The 16385-nt window shown below is 38.4% G+C and overlaps 1 protein-coding gene across 4 annotated transcripts in view; it reads left to right on the top strand.

The window, feature by feature from the left end:
- Positions 1-1110: 1110 nt before the first annotated feature.
- The window catches only part of rapgef4a (Rap guanine nucleotide exchange factor 4a), a 28379-nt gene continuing 13104 nt past the window's right edge, over positions 1111-16385 (top strand). The window contains exons 1-5 of one of the 4 annotated variants that reach the window (XM_033324990.1): positions 1111-1178; positions 3873-4015; positions 4144-4232; positions 4886-5032; positions 15162-15228. In XM_033324990.1, the coding sequence (XP_033180881.1) occupies positions 1111-1178; positions 3873-4015; positions 4144-4232; positions 4886-5032; positions 15162-15228 (514 nt within the window). Of the gene's footprint in view, positions 1179-3872; positions 4016-4143; positions 4233-4885; positions 5033-6091; positions 6302-9625; positions 10205-11600; positions 11685-15161; positions 15229-16385 lie in introns of those variants that run through there. The other 3 variants (XM_026296144.1, XM_026296145.2, XM_026296146.1) reach the window with 3 other exon arrangements.

Consider the following 16385-nt stretch of genomic DNA (forward strand, 5'->3'; position numbering starts at 1 on the left):
TAATTCAGTCTTGCATGACATGACATGGTTTTAGGTGGTGACACATGCAGAGTACAGCCTATAGTTATGATGAGCATTTGAAGTGTATGGGCTACATTTCTCAGTTTTGAGATGAACTGTTCAAAATCATTATTATTTTACAGCTTTTGTTAAGAAAATAGTAATTTACGTCACAACATTATACCAACATTAGAACATTTTAATCAACTAACATTTAACATGTAGCCCAATTCAATCACATTTGATTTGATTTATACTCAGGTATCTGATCATGAGGTAGGGCCTAAACATGCAATCTGATGGAGCAGTCCTGGCACCAAGACAATTTAGCCCATGTCGGATAGAGATAAGCTATTGATCACCATGGCATTTTCCTTATTTAGTGTATTAGACTTTTTTTTTCTACTGACTGCACCTTTCAGCTTCTGTTTTCCAAATTACTGGATTTCCAACCCCAACCACTTCTCGCCGCTTTAATAAAGCATTTAAATGAATTTAGTGCACAAAAGATGTCAAGCAACTGGAAAACATTTTTAATAATGCATTTAAATGGATACAGCCCCTGTCATAGCTGAAATATAGCTTGTTAAGCCTTTGTATAGACATGTAATTGCCTTTACAAGTCCATAGCAGCAAACATCCAGTTTCATTTTGGACATGAATAAGAACATTACCACAAATTACGAAGTCAACATATGTGGTGGCCACTCATTAACTTGGCAGATCCACTCGCGATATTAACGCGTGGCCAAAATGTAAAATGTAAAATTGTTCCCACGCGTTATTAAGTTTTGCCCACGAAAAAGCCTTTCTTTTTTTCTAAACGTCACCAAAGAGACTCCTACTAATGTGATCTAGAAGAGCTCTGATTTTCCCACCTCTTCTGAAAAATGCCTTTTTTTTTTTTTTTTTTTTACCGGAGCTTTGCAGGTCACGATTTATTCTCTCAAAACAAACTGAAGGTCTCTCACTGGATTCACATGCACTGCAGCTGATTTCTGGTCAGGTGCGCAGCAGCAGCAGATAAGACCGTTTTGACTGTCAGCCGTGAGTAAAGCAGGTGAAGTCCAGCAGCCTCTTCCTCCTCTTCCTCCGCAGCAGGATCACAAGATGGTTGCAGCTCACACTTCTTCACATTCGTCGGAGTCTGCCGAGTGGATTATTTGTCTGGATAAGAGGTAATCCATTTCAGTCATGTCAGTGTCGTTGTTTTCAGGTAACGTCTGAGCGACGAGTAACGGGATATTGATATCGTGCTTCAGTATCTGAAGGTTGATGTCTGGTCTATAGTTTTAATATTCTAAGGAAACTGAAACATAATGTTCCAGAGGTTGAACAAGCGCCCACCATACCTGTAAATATACCCCCCCCCCACCCCCCAACTTTTTCATCTACTCACTGTTATTATTGTTAATATCCATGATAGTGATGTTTTATATCCAAACCTATTGAGTTGCTCTGCACATTATGGATTAACAGAGCACAAAGAGATGTGCCAAAAAATGTCCCTGGATTTAAGCAGAACAGGATCCACACTGATGCTGTGATCAAGTGACTAACAAGCCATTCAAATATTTTAAATGCCATGTGTGGATGGCTCTGATCACCATGGGGTATGGTATTTAGAATAGAACAGAATAAGTGCCACAAATCACTGTGGTGCACTTGATAAATTGTTGAAACTACTCCATAGACAAGCAGATGAAAACAAGAGCTTTGTTTAGTGATGTGATCTGATTTAAACTTTAAGAGCTATCAACACTTAATACCATATTCTATAGTGTGGAGTACATTAAATTTCAGATTTCTTATTTTTGCCGCACCACTCAAAGATGCAGTGTTGCACAGCTGTCTGCTGTCAGTAGTGAAGAACTGCAAGGTGTGCAAATATGGACATTAAATAAACCTGATTCTCCTGGGGGAAACTTTTGACGACACTATGTAAGATAAAAGTTTTACTCCCTGAAGCCACACACTCAGACTAAAAATGGTGGCAGATTAAAACTGTGAGTCAGTCACTGACAGATGCTGTAAATGGGGCACTTAGATACACAGGATGAAGGGTGCGCATCACAAAGAAAGGTTCAAAGTACATCAGCTATAAACAGCAAAGTGACGCAGTGGGCCGAGTGTGTTTACACAGTCATATCCTCGGGTTGGTTGTACGAACACCTGTGTGGCTCAAATCAAATGGTTAATGTACTATGTGACTCACCTTTTCCTAGCAAAAAGCATTTCCCCTCATCCCTCTGTTGCCAATCCATCCATTATCTATACCCACTTATTCCTATTTAGGGTCACAGGGATCTGCTGGAGCCTATCCCAGGTATCTTTGTGTGAAAGGCAGGGGTACACCCTGGACAGGTCACCAGTCCATCACAGGGCCACATAGAGACAAACAACCTCACACACTCACACTCACTGCTATGGGCAATTTAGAGTCACCAATCAACCTGACATACATGTTTTTGGACTGTGGGAGGAAACCAGAGTACCTGGAGAAAACCCACACAAGCACAGGGAGAACATGCAAACTCCACACAGAAAGGCCGGGTTGCGAACCCACAACCTTCTTGCTGTGAGGCAAGTGGTGCTAAGTGGGGTGAGTGGTGCTAACCACTCATCCACCATGCTGTCCCAATTTTGTTGCCAATTTTGCATTGAAATGCAAAAGGTATTGAACATCTATGTTTTCATGTGTAATGTACATGTATGTCACAATACTCCATCTAAAAACTTATGAAATGTTCTTTATTAGACTTTAGATTTCAGGTATTTCCTGTTAAACTGCTTAATTCATCACAGTTTAAAAACAGAGCTTGGCAGATGCAAAAATGTATACAGCTTCTGTAGACTATAGCAAACTGCAAGTGTTACATTAGGTTCAGTCTGACTCTGGATAAAACATTTTGTCCTTGCTTGGACTCCATATAAGCACTTCATAAAATATTTTAATTTCCAAACAGATAGCACAGGTTCATGTTTGTATCTCAGTCTCCCACATACAGTATCTCTGTCCTGCCTCGCTGTTCTCTTTTTGTAGTGCGTGTTATACAGAGTATACTTTCCCCAAAGCACAACAAGGGTTCTCTTACATGTCTTACATACAAGTGTGATTATTTTGTATTGTACTGTGACAGAGCAGATAGTACAGGATAATAAATTGTTTTCAGAGCTACATTAAGCCAATCGTTGGCAGCAGTGAAGCAAAAGCTTGTTTCCCCTTTTGAACTAGACAGACAGTGATTGGTTTTACTTTTTCAAAGGATGGATGTGGATTCAAAGGCAACATAAGCTACAGTACAACCACCCACATGTTACATCAGATGTTCTGGATTTAGTGGAAGAAATACAGCAATTACATGGATAAAAAAAATGCACTGACTCTGATGATGTGAATATGATCAGCATTCTCTACTAGATTTTAGATCTCTCTAATTGTTAGAGCTCAGTGATAAACAACAATATGACTAGGAAACTTGTATTTTTCTGGAAGCTTCAATATAGTAACTCATTTTGCACAAAAAATGGATGCTTCACATCAGCAGTTCAATGTACTTAAACCCAAATCATGTATGGACATAATTCTGCAATCATACAACCTCCATGCTGCTAATGTGTATGTGCAAATACAAGTTCTATCATATAGTACAAGTATTACATATAGAACTTAATGTGCACTTAACAACCAGTGCTTTGGGAGACTGAATTGGTATGATGACACATCTCTGCTGCAGAGCTTCATCTGACTTCAGAATCCAGGCCATGAGTTACGCAGCTGAAGTTGATGCAGAGTTTGCAGCCTGTAGGTGCCATATGTACATTTATTTTTGTAGTTACCAGTTTATTGTTCATTTTTCTTATTTGTCTAGACCAGCAGAGCGCTCTAGTGAAGATGTTGACATAATCCTGGCGCGGCTGAAAAATGTGAAGGCCTTTGAGAAATTCCAGCCCGGTTTGCTGCAGCAGATTTGCTTGTGTGGATTCTATGAGTGCTTGGAGAAAGGCATCACCTGTAGGTCATCACACAAGCTCTGAAACTGTCACAAAATGAGTTATTAAAGAAAATCAAGAACGCAAATGTTTAAGTTTCTCTTTTGCTTCCTTAAAACATTTTCTTTTTAACTGTGCTATGTTTTTCAGTGTATCGGCAAGGAGACATTGGCACCAGCTGGTATGCCGTCCTCTCTGGATCACTGGATGTTAAAGTGTCTGAGACGTCACGTTATCACGTACGACTAATAGGATTTCACAAACATTATATGATAGTTTTAACTGAAAGATAAAAAAATACAGTTATAGGTGGACGTGAACTTTCTATCTGTCTGACCCACTAGCATAACATATATCAGCATATCAAGCGTGCTCGCATTTATCTTTTTTAAAAAACAAATATTCTTTTTGCTCTTAAATCTGCACCATTTGTATGAAGATTTGAATTATTTTATCAGTGAAGCTCTTCTTGGAATTTGTCACTCACGCAAAAGGATCCACATCCAAGTTTGTGTGGATGTGGATCCTTTTGCGTGAGTGAAAGGATCCACATCCAAGTTTGTGTGGAGTGTGGGCTCTGAAGAGCATTTTACTTTCTTTTTTAATACTACAAATTAATGCTCCTCAGTACGTCTGCCTGCTGATTGGAGTAATTTCTTTGCAGATTGGAGTGTATTTATCTATCTACCACAAGTGTTCAGGTGATTGCCTCTAACCCATGAGAGTGATCTGATCAATGCAGAGCACTGCATCTCAAGTGCAACACACAAAAGCATTATTTTTCGAGAATAAGGACATTACATTAGCATAGCACGAGGTTCTCCTTTAGCTGGATAGTTTATCCTAAAGGGGGACTGAGCCATGTAGTGCACCACATCTGTTTCTGATGCAGGATGCTGTTACTATATGCACACTGGGGTCTGGCACAGCTTTTGGGGAGTCAATCCTGGACAACACCCCCCGACATGCCACCATTGTTACACGGGAATTCAGTGAGCTCCTACGCATTGAACAGAGAGAGTTCAGGTCTTTGTGGGAGGTGAGTACCCCTGTATGCTCCATCTGCTCCATAACAGCATATAGAAATTCTTTGGTTATGTTGCAGTTGATGATACACCTGAGAGCAAAGTGCTTATATGAGAAGATTGGAAAAAGCAGCGAACTTGACATTTAAATCATTTATGTCTTAAGCCTACTTTAGGCCATTTTCTTTAGTCTGCTTTGGAATGAAAATAGTGTGGCTCCACTCCCCTGAATCTCTGCTGAAACTTCTTCTTTGCTGTTTTATTACATGAACACACAGCCATATTATGAGGCTATAATGAAATAGAAATTCCTTTTGTAGACTTCACCACGTTGACAGGGACTGTCTTAATGTTTTTACATATTCTAGTAAAATTATATACCTTTTAATTGTAAATTAAAGATACTAACCGATCTTTAACTGTGGTTGACCTAAAGGAAGCATGGAGGGGGCTGTTTTAAGTCAGGGAACAGCCACCTGTCCTAGCCTGTTCTTGTTGAAATGCTGACTGTGAAAACTGTGATGAATTGAGCTGAGCACAAGCCAAAGCGTAGGCAGTGCACAATCAAAAGTGTTGTGTTGTTTAGCGGAGGTAGGACTGTGAATTTATTGTTTGGCCCCCTGTGGCAACAATGTGAGCTGTCCACTTTGTAATATTGTGCCCTCCTGTTCCCAAGCTTCTCTGAACAGTCTGTAAATATATTTGATTTATTGGGCTATCGGAAGTTTGACTTTTGGCCACTAGATGGAAGCATAGTGCTAAGTAGAAACACTGCTCCTGTTTTATAGATGTCTGTATTATATGCAGTATTTCAGTAGTATCCCAACAAAATCTCCAGACAGACCCCATACTCACACAATAGCATTATGTATTAGGCGTTTTGGTTCTTATTATATCAGAACAGACATGAAATTGATCAAAGTGTGCCAGTATGAATTGTTTGTGACAAATGCTAAAGAGAGTTCTCCTCAGTAATAACGCACCACTGATGTCTGCATCTCCGGCCCCTGTTGGCTGGTAGGTGTCGTGCTGTGTAGCAGCCACTCTCCTCTCTCAGCTCCCCCTCTGTACTGGGCTGGTTTCCTGAGAGAGACACAGCTCATTTCCTCTGGGACCTAAGGACATAAACTGGTTCAATTATGGACTGTGTGTCTGTGTCAGCACACTGGTCAGAAACAGACTGACCGGATACTAAACCGTGGCTGGATGTGCGTTCAAGATCATGTGGAAATACTACTAGGCTACACAGTTCACCTCTGCCCAGAGGCGACCTCTTTAATAAGGTGTGTTTCAGCTGAGATTTTAAAGCATCTGATTCTGGTCCCACAGATTATTGTACAGTATCTTGTCTTTTCAGTCTCTCTAACACTGGTTTTGTATTGAAATGTTAAGAGAATGTTTAACAGATATTACATAAATATCTTGCATGATTGCATGTTAAATTTTCACTATGACACTATGATGCAAAACCCTTTCTGTATCAGAAATTTGTGGTGCTGCTACATTTTTTTAATCAGTGGTAAAGGAACTAAATTTAACTGTACTGTAATGAGTTATTTTTCTAAATGTGATATAACAACCATTTACAGCATTAGCATTAGAATTTATACATGAATTCTCTGTTTGTAAATGTGCTGAATTAGTTTTGCCTCACAAATCAGCCAAACTGTGACTGGAGGGCATTTAAGTCGAAATTCACATATTCTGCTTGTTGGCAGATTATCATTGCGCTAGAATTTCACAATCTGTTGTTTTTACAGCAGTTTTGTTATTTTATTCTGCCTGGCAATAGTGCTCATTTATTCCACAATATGCTGATATAGTATATTGTTACTGGTGGTACCACACACAGACTGGGTGTGCCAGTTCTGATGTACTCAGGCAGCAGCTTTCCTGGATGCATGACTTTCTGGCTTTTTAAATAAATTAAATTTAGCTGGCATTATTAAAGCTGAATTACATTTTGTGATGCATGAAAATGTTAAGCTATGCGAGGTCAGTGTTTGTATTCCTTACAGCCCTGAAAGCCAGGCCGAATGGACAAAACAATACCCTGCCAGCTGATATGGAAAAAGATAGCAAAAGAGTGATGTTAAGGTGAAAAGGTGCCACCTACTTGTTGAAGAGCAAACCCTCAAACTTACACCCATCCTCCTCCCACACAGATGTGTCCTCCTGCCTGTGGCCATGCTAACAAAACTATACCAGAGTGAGCAGAGCAGTGCTCTATTGAATTTATTCATCGCTGTCCATGTCAATTATTGAGTCTATATCTCTCTATATTTTTGCAGTTTCTCGTGAAGTAAATGTTAGGGTGTGGATATGCCAGTATTTTGTGCTGTATATTTGCAGTCTTTAATTCCTAACTTGTTTCAATATGAAAAAAAAAAACTTTAATATGTGTTTACTTATGCTGCAGGCTGCAAAAACCACTATAAGCTTCCATTACATGCAGCATGTAACGGAAGCTGGATTTTGTCAATGAGCAGACGTGCTTGTTTGTTTAACACAGCAGACATTAGCCAAGCTCAGTACACACTCACAGCTTAGATGACCTGATCATCACTTTGCTCTTCACTTTGGTTCCTGCTTCCGATGCCCACTGTGATTAAAACAACACAACTGTAATTTGAGCTTTTAGGGGTCGTCAGGCCACATCAGCCTGCATGGATAGGAAGCTTTGTTTTGTATTGGATTTGACAAATTCTATATCACAGGAGGACAGTTTATACGCATGTGTACTGCACATGCTTTCAGCAACACCATGTTATGGGGGCTTGCGGTTGCATGTATCCTGCATGTGTGTTTATGCTTGGGGTATGTCTGTTGGGTGCTGGACTGTGAGCATGGGAGGGGGATTGGTGTGTCACTATCTTCAGCCCATACAGAGCCTGGTGGGCAGCCAGGGGAGAAAGCTGATGAACCGGAAGTGGCAGGGACACGGCGTGCCCTTTGGTGTCTGAGGATTTGGTGGAGGGGGTTTGGAAAAATGAGGCCACATGAATTCTCTGGCTGTTCAGAATCCACGTACCATGTCAAATCCAAAGTCAGAGTCCCCCCAAGCGTACAGTGGAAAAACAGGAAGATAGTGTCAAAAACATTTGTGTTTTAGTCCCGTATCTCTTTTCAGAGAGGTTACAAGCATCACAAACCCGGAATCTGAAGTCCAGCACTGGCTGCTCTTTGATGATGATGGTGTTGGTTGGTCCACCACTTTGGTGCAGATTGAAAAAGCTCAACGACTATTCGACTGATCGCCATGAAACTCTGTACAGACATTCATGGTGCCCAGAAGATGAACTGCCAAACCTCGATCATCAAGGCAATTTGGTGCTGATAATCATGGTCTTTGTGAACCTGCCTGACCTTTTATGAAGTAACATTATTAGGTCAAAATTTTTTTGTGTGTGATAGGTTTATTTATTTAACAGTTTGGTTATAAAAAAAAAAAAGCTAAAATTAGCATTATAGTTTCACATAGTTGTGGGTATTGCTAAAATATTATTCGCCTTGTTAGCATATGAATTCAGCTGTTGAAGTGACTGGCTTTTAAGATAAATTTAAGGATTTTGTCAGGATTTAGTCGGGCTAATTTCTGATGGGCAAAGTAATGTACAGAGTTCAAAGAGTCATATTTAAAATCAAACTTGTGAGCAACATAGGTAGGAAAAACAAAAGATGGTATATGTTCTCTCTCCAGTGCCTCAAGTTGCAACTGTTCCTCATGAAAACATTCAAAATATAATCCAGTCAGGTCTCAAATTGGTGCCTGTTTAGTACAAGCCCTTATTCCATCAAATTCAGGATGATGAATGTCAAATCCAACAAAAGAAACAATTTTCCTAAAACAGTAGAATCTGATCAGTTTTGGTTCCTTCCTTCAGCCTCTTTGCATCTGTTCTATGTGAGAATAAGAAAAGCCATAAAACCTGTTTAATAGGTTTAATCACAAAATACAATATTTTAGATATATTAGTTTATGATGATGAACTAATATGCACCAATACTAACTAAAGTAAGGTTTAAAAATATATTTTGACATAAAAACTCCTTTATAAGACAGGACCACAAAATGAAATAATATCGCAGAAATCCAGCTGAGTGATATTATACCTTAGTTGCCTGAAAAGTTCCAAACAAATCTGCCTTTAATCTAATGATCAACACCAGCTGATGTGCAGCGTGAATGTAGATAATATTTACTGTTTAAGTCAATGAGCGTTTTATGAAATGTGACTCAGTCTACTTTGCGTCATGCCGTTATAACATTTATCAGCATCGTCATTCACTGATAAGAAGCCATGAAACGAGCTGATGAGGACGCTTGTGTGATTTACAAGTGTGAAAGTGATTAATCTGAGATGTTTACTTTAAAAGCTTATGTTTGGGAGATATGATACATTTTAGAAGCTCTTGATAACGCAGTTAATTTGCGAGTTTGCTTAGAGAGTTGAATGCAGCTGTCTTGTGACTTTGATAAATAACAAGGTCAAAGATAAGACACCATCTGGTCTCTGTCCTTGAGAGGAAGTAGCTCGGTGATAGGAACAGGATACTGGATGGTACTGTCTGTACATTTGAAAGTTGGATTGGCTGCAGGAGAGATGAGGACTAAAATTCAGTTTTACTAAGTTCTGCAACAGAGGCAAATACCTCCCAGAAGAATACCTTTTTATATTCTGATTATTGGTCGTATCGTTCTTCACTTTCCGTGTGACTGAGCAGACTCTGCAATTTGCGCCTGCTTTGTGAATGTTGCCGTCCTGAAAATGAGTGACCGCTCTAATGTGTGCGTAGATTAGCTATAGGTCCTGACTGAAAGAGGGAGAGGGAGAGAGAGAGAGAGAGAGTGAGAGAGTTGGAGCATGCTCTCTTGTGTGACCACTGACTGTATTTGAGTAATCACCTAGCAACTGCTCCTCAGAAGAAGTCAGCTGCTGACTGACGCTCTGCCGGGCTCGCAGGTTGACACAGTCTGCTTGCTCTGCTCTCAGAGTGATGTGCAGGTTGTGTTGAGGGAGTTACTGGACCATGTTGGACCCATGACACATTTGTCACTTCAGGAATTTCAGAATTGGATGTACGAGCTTGGAGTTCATGTTAACGCCTGGATTAAGAGGGTGTGGAGGACCTTCCACTCTTTAATAACAGTAGTTGGCTGCATGGGACCCTGGTACTATCTTTAGGTAATCATTCTCAAACCTGTGAACTATGCAATGCATTTGTTTAATCAAAAATACTGGTAAAGATGTGGGGCAAGTAAAAAATTGTAGAATTAAAATTTTCTTCCAAATTGTTTTCATTGATTTTGAAAAACTACCTGGAAATTGAGACGTTGCATTCAGAATCTCAAAATAAAATTGAGCTTTTGCATTCCAACCAAAATATAAAAATGTCTAAAAAAAATCTAACAGTGCAGAAGTAATGTGAAACTCTTTGGAGGCTAGCCCCAGTCTGGTTCCCCGTGTCTTTCAGTGTGACTATATGTGATGAGAATAATCACTGAATGCTCTGAGAATAATTTGTACTATGTGTATTATGTCATCTGGTTTGAATAATCCAAAATACATGAGTGCATTCATGCACATTAATGCTCACAATGCAAAAATGTGCTCAAGCATGAAAGACTGAAGAGGAGTTCAAACTGAGGTTGCACTAGTATGACTTAGTTAAAAGCTTCACTCATCTGTTATGACACAGATAAAACTAATAGTATCTGTGGACTCTTTACTGGAGGAATACAGCCTGATGCATTTGTTATTGCTGACATTTCTAAACTCTGATTTTATGTTTGCAAACTGTGTGATGATGAATGCAGAATCAAATTCCCAAAAGCCTCAGATAACCATGAAATATTTGTTTATTACAATTATAGCATTATGTGGCTGATGGTCTTCTGGCAGTTTCAGGCACTTTTTGGATGGGCATGACATTTACCCGTTGAATCATCATCACTTAAGACAGGCAGCTGCGATATAAAAATCTGGCTCTTTGATTAAAAAGTCAAAGGTACACGAAAGAGGAGAAGTCGGTCAAGACTGTGAAGGAGAAAAGTCAGAAACATCCAGTCACCAGGCTTAAAGTGAGAGGCTGAAGCTAGATATTCTGCTTCCATTGACTCCATTGAGCAGTTTAAATGCAGTCACTTTCAGTTTTTTGGATGAATTTAGGAAAATTTTGCAAACTACAGTGCAGTGATTTGATTCTGATTACAGTCATTCTGAATTTACAGCTTCAATGGTGACACCATTCAGAGATCTTTCTAGTTTTATAAACATTTCCATCATGTTCCCAAGAAATAAAAATGTCTCCTCTAAACCACAAATGATATCTGTCAGCTACAAATGCCAGTAGCCAAAAAATCTCTAGGACAGAAACACAGAACTCTAGGAAATGTAAAGATTTTATTCTGTGCTAAGAAACCACATTGAGTCAGATGCTGAAATCAGTCTGATTGTGGTTGTCTGTACATCAAATCGATACAGATTATTTGAGACAGTAGAACATGGCAGCTGAGATGTCTGCAAATCCCACTGGGGTTCGCCTGTTTGTGCTTTATGACTGTTGTCTGTCCATTTGTAAGTATATGCTGATGTGAAGTAACAGTATAGTGATCCTAGAAAGTGAAGCACCACTCTGTCTTCCCTCTGTGACTGATAATAGATGGTAAGAAAATCTCTGCCAGTGTTATGGTTAGAAACTGACAGGATGTAGAGAGGTAGCTGCACAACTCAAACCCCTCCGTCATTTTACTGTTACACAAAGTATTGTCATAAATATCTGAATTTGCAATTCTGGAAAATAATGTAAATGCAGTTAGTTCTAGATGTCTTTATTAAGGCTTAAGCATCTTTAAATGAGGATGTGAGAAATACCTTTTATGTATTTATTATCATAGAGTCAGCATAGCTGTGGTTTTATTCTCTCTAGTTGATGTATGAACTGGTTTAATGCTCTAATAATCTAATCTAATGGGGTTAAAATGATAAAGGCCAATGTATGAATAATGAGTAATAAGACAGATTTATTCGGAGGAATAATTTGACATTTTGGGAAATGTGTTTATTTGATTTGTTGCAAAGTGATGCCACTCTAATGTCTGTCTCTTAAATAGCTAATTAAGTTATCTTAAATGTAAAATGAGGGAAACAGTCTGACTCTGGAATAAATACATAAACAAATAAACAGACTACCAAGGCACCAAAGGTCCCCAGATTTACTTTTTTTTTTTTTTTATAGTTTTTGCTTTATTCATACCAAAACCAGAGTATAAAAATAGAGCCTGGCAAACAGTTTAGCCTTGTGTCTGGTCTTTAAGCTAAGCAGCTGCCGCCTGTAATTCAGTGTTTGAATTACAGGTGAGGAAGGAGAGACAGAAGTTGCCCCTAAAAAAAGAAAAAATTCAAAGAAAAAGTACAGGTAGCACACATGTCTGTAGTCAGATATGATGAATGTGCAAATTTTTGAATGCAAAAATGACAAGTGCAACTATTCATTGGTCTCACCTCACAATATATATATGATCTCCAAAAGACATCTTCACGTTTTGTCCAATAAACAACCCAAAAGCCAAATCTATTAATTATACAACTAAAAACTAGGTATTGCTTCTGCTTAGCATTATTATTTGAAAATGACAATTTAAACAATTATCATTTGCCTATTCACTGTGATTAATCAAAATAGATGAACTAATCCACTGATTTCTACTCTTGACACGAGACAAAACAAAGAAAGAAAATGCTAAAATTAATTACAACATACATAAACTAGAGAAGGAGTTCCTTTTACACACCTGTGGTGCTAATCCTCTTCTAAAACAACCCCCCCCCCCCCCCCCCCCCCCCCCACAACCTGCGTACCAGAGTCAACCCCCCAGGGATGTGGTTTTATCAAAGGGGTTGAGCTCATTCGTTCATGCACTGCTCGGTTTAAGTGCTCCTTCTTAATCCTAAATCCTTTAATTGTCTCCAAAGACAGATAGGATTGTGACTCTGTGGGCTTCATGTCTGCTGCATTGACTAACTTTGAATAATTGATATATTTGTTGTTTTCATGTGTGCAAACACTACTTCTCAGCAGACGCACTTTCATAATCTCAGTTTAGTGCTGACATTAATATTTTGTATCTCAACAAGCATTATTTTGCAGCAAATGCACTGAAATGGTTAGAAAACCTGAGACATTTAAAACTGCTTCTTAATTGAGGGGGAAAGGCCGTAAACTCCCGAAGGGTAGCTAAAGTGATTAACTGACATCAGAGGTGGAATTGAATTTAAAACATGACCTCTGAGAGTACATTACCATCCTGGAGCAAAGGGCCTGGGACTTCAAGCTTTCTTTCAGTCTCCTCTGACCAGATGATAGAAAGGTAGAACAAACTGGTCAGTCCACTAAGTGATCCTCGAACAGCTTTTTATTGACCTAGACCGCAGCTCCTTTGGCACATAATCAGTTTTTCTTTGTCGTTTACCGCAAATTAATCTCGTTCGATCTGTTTGACAAAACTGTTCGAAAACTAGATTTCAGAATGAGATATGAAAAGTACAATTTTCGGGATCAGTTTGTATAAGAGTGATACCACAGTAAATTGACCGTAGATCTAGTTTTTAGCATACACACAGTATGTTTGTGACTTTCAGAGGTTTTTATGAGTACAAGAGCTGAGTGAACTTTAATTCATCTTATTCTCATGTCTATTCTCAGCAAAGCAATCTTAAATGTCAAGTGATGAGGTTTTAAACATGACAGAAAGAACAAATATCACTAAAACTATTTCTATCTTGTTATTCTTTCTGTTCCTGGGCTAAAGTTATTACCTCGGTTTGAGTATTCCTGTAATCACAATCAAATAGATATGTTTGTTATATAAAATATTGCTATAAAAATCATTTATAATTAGAAGATGAAATCAATATCACATGAACAGCTTTAGGCAGTCAGCATTGAGCATGTGAGTAAGTGAATAAATTGATTAGATTGATTTAAGAGACAATTATTGATTTAATTTAGAGAACCACTGGCAGGGGTTTGTACTCTTCTGTTGCATCCTGATTCAACCCTTCCTCGTGTCTTGTCGTTTATGAGGCAGCATCATTGCTCACTGGCTGCGGTTGGATTGACCTCCTTGTGCAGTATGATGTTGGGAGCAGTATGATGTTCATTACATAACAGCTGCAGGGCACAGTTGTGGTAATAAGACACATACAGCTGTATTGTCACGTCATCCTTTGCTTGCTCTCTGGCTCTGTGTTACTTGCATAAAATTAAGGAGCATGTCATTGGAAATAAAATGGAAATATATAATCTAAGTATATAAAGGTGTGAAAAAAGCTTAATTTTAAAAAAAAAGTAGGATTAGAAATTTAAATTCAGAGTTGCAACTGTGACAGTTATATTTTATCTATTATTAAATGAATATGCATAATTAAAAAAATATTTTCATATTTGTTAACTAAGCTGTAAGCATAGAAACCACTGGTCTGGTACTTTCCCTTCTTTGTAATAATTAGTCACTGGCCCATGCTTACATCTTTGTGTTAGGACTAATGAGGATAAAATATCAGCAAACACCCCAAACTCTCATTGACTTTCTTCTTGTTCTCGCAGCTTTGAGATTGGTAAAAGGTTGATTTCTTTTCTTGGGGGATGCCTTCGTCAGACAGGAACAGAAATAACACACGACAAAAACTCTTAGGCTGGAACTGGACCAGGGACATTTCAGTTCACACTGAAACACTGTAGCTGCTTTTAGGTGCAGATGTTAGTTTCATTTTGACTGTGTGAGTACACATGGCTGAAATATCTAATGTATGAATTAGAATTTGATTTTGTTTTTGTATGTTCCCTACTGATCCTCAAACTTTTAATCTAGTTTATGACCAAATACCTGCTAATATAAGAATTTTCCCATCACCCTCAGTTGTAGTTTGTCTTTAGCACTAATTAACAAATGTTAAACTAAGATGTGTTGGCATTTAGCTCAAGGAATTGCTGTGTCTAAACCCAGCCTAAAACAGATGTTAACTTCTTATATTTTTGGTGTGGTGAAAATGTGTGAAATTTGCATCTGACATATTGATCTTTTATTGTCAACTATAAATCACTGACTGATTTGTTCTCCTATTCTATTTCTTTTTGTAGAAATATCATCAGTGCATGGCTGGACTGCTCGCCCCACCCTATGGAGCGATGGAAAGTAATGCTGACAGTAAGTGGCCCAGCAGCGCTGTTTACATCTCTGAGTAGTAAAGACCCAACACATTTTATTCCTAATGCTGTCATTCTTAGCAGTGGTTGTGTTGGCTGAGGCGAATTTGAAGACATTGTTTGAACTTTTTCTAACAGAATATTAAAGACAAGATTTGAATGTAAAATATCAGGTCAAATCTTCATGTCCACATGGTTGGTCAGACTGTGTCAAAAATTGAAATGATGACATTATAATGCAGCTAATGAAATATATATTTTAAGCTATGTATGCAGATCTTTTCAAGATGTCTCGAGATGAAGAGCTACTGATACTCTTTACAGTTAATGGCTTTGCTTTCACTTTCCAGTGATAATCCATTCAAAATGCAATTTCATCCTTTTTAAGAAGTGTAATATAAGATGGATTCTTTGAATATATGTGATGATATTTTTCTCAGTTTAACTCCATAACCATTTGACCCTCCTTTATCTCCCTGCGTTCCGATAAAGGCTGATTTAGGCTTTTCTGTTGCAAGTTAGCTCAATATTGACTCAGCTTTGCTCAAACAAAGCACTTAATGTGCTTCAAAGTCATGTGCCATAAAAATGATGAACAGCAGTGTGCTGTGACAAAATCCAGAGATACTGTTAGCTTACTGTTACTGTTGCTGTTACTGTTAGTAGGTTTAATGTGCAGTATATTATATTGTATTTTGAACGAAAGTTCATAAGTGATGGACAATGTTATGTCTGAAACAAAGACAGCTTTTTAAACCAAACAATCTGAAACTCTTCTATACATGAAATCAGTATTTGATTAGCGACTGTAGCCTGTTACATTCCTTGAGTATTTAATTTGAATATTTTTGCATCATGCAACACAGTACTTACAGTATGATTTACAGTCTGTAGAGTCTACATACCGCCCAGAGGTTTTGTAACTGTCCTAGTTAATTCAGATGAATTAAAGATGTTTGACAGTGTAGAAAGTGTGTTTGGATGCTTTTCAACTCAGCAGTTTTGTTCACTGGAGTCATATATTCACAACAATGTACCTGAGCAATTTTTGCAGCACGAGCACACAATGCCACTGCAACGAAACTGTAATCGTTTAGCAGTAAAGTGTTTTTTTCCCCCATTTACCAGCAAAGTAAACTGTAGATTGTTGCACGTGTA

The sequence above is a fragment of the Mastacembelus armatus genome, chromosome 21 (assembly GCF_900324485.2).
Source record: "Mastacembelus armatus chromosome 21, fMasArm1.2, whole genome shotgun sequence".
Lineage (NCBI taxonomy): Eukaryota > Metazoa > Chordata > Actinopteri > Synbranchiformes > Mastacembelidae > Mastacembelus > Mastacembelus armatus.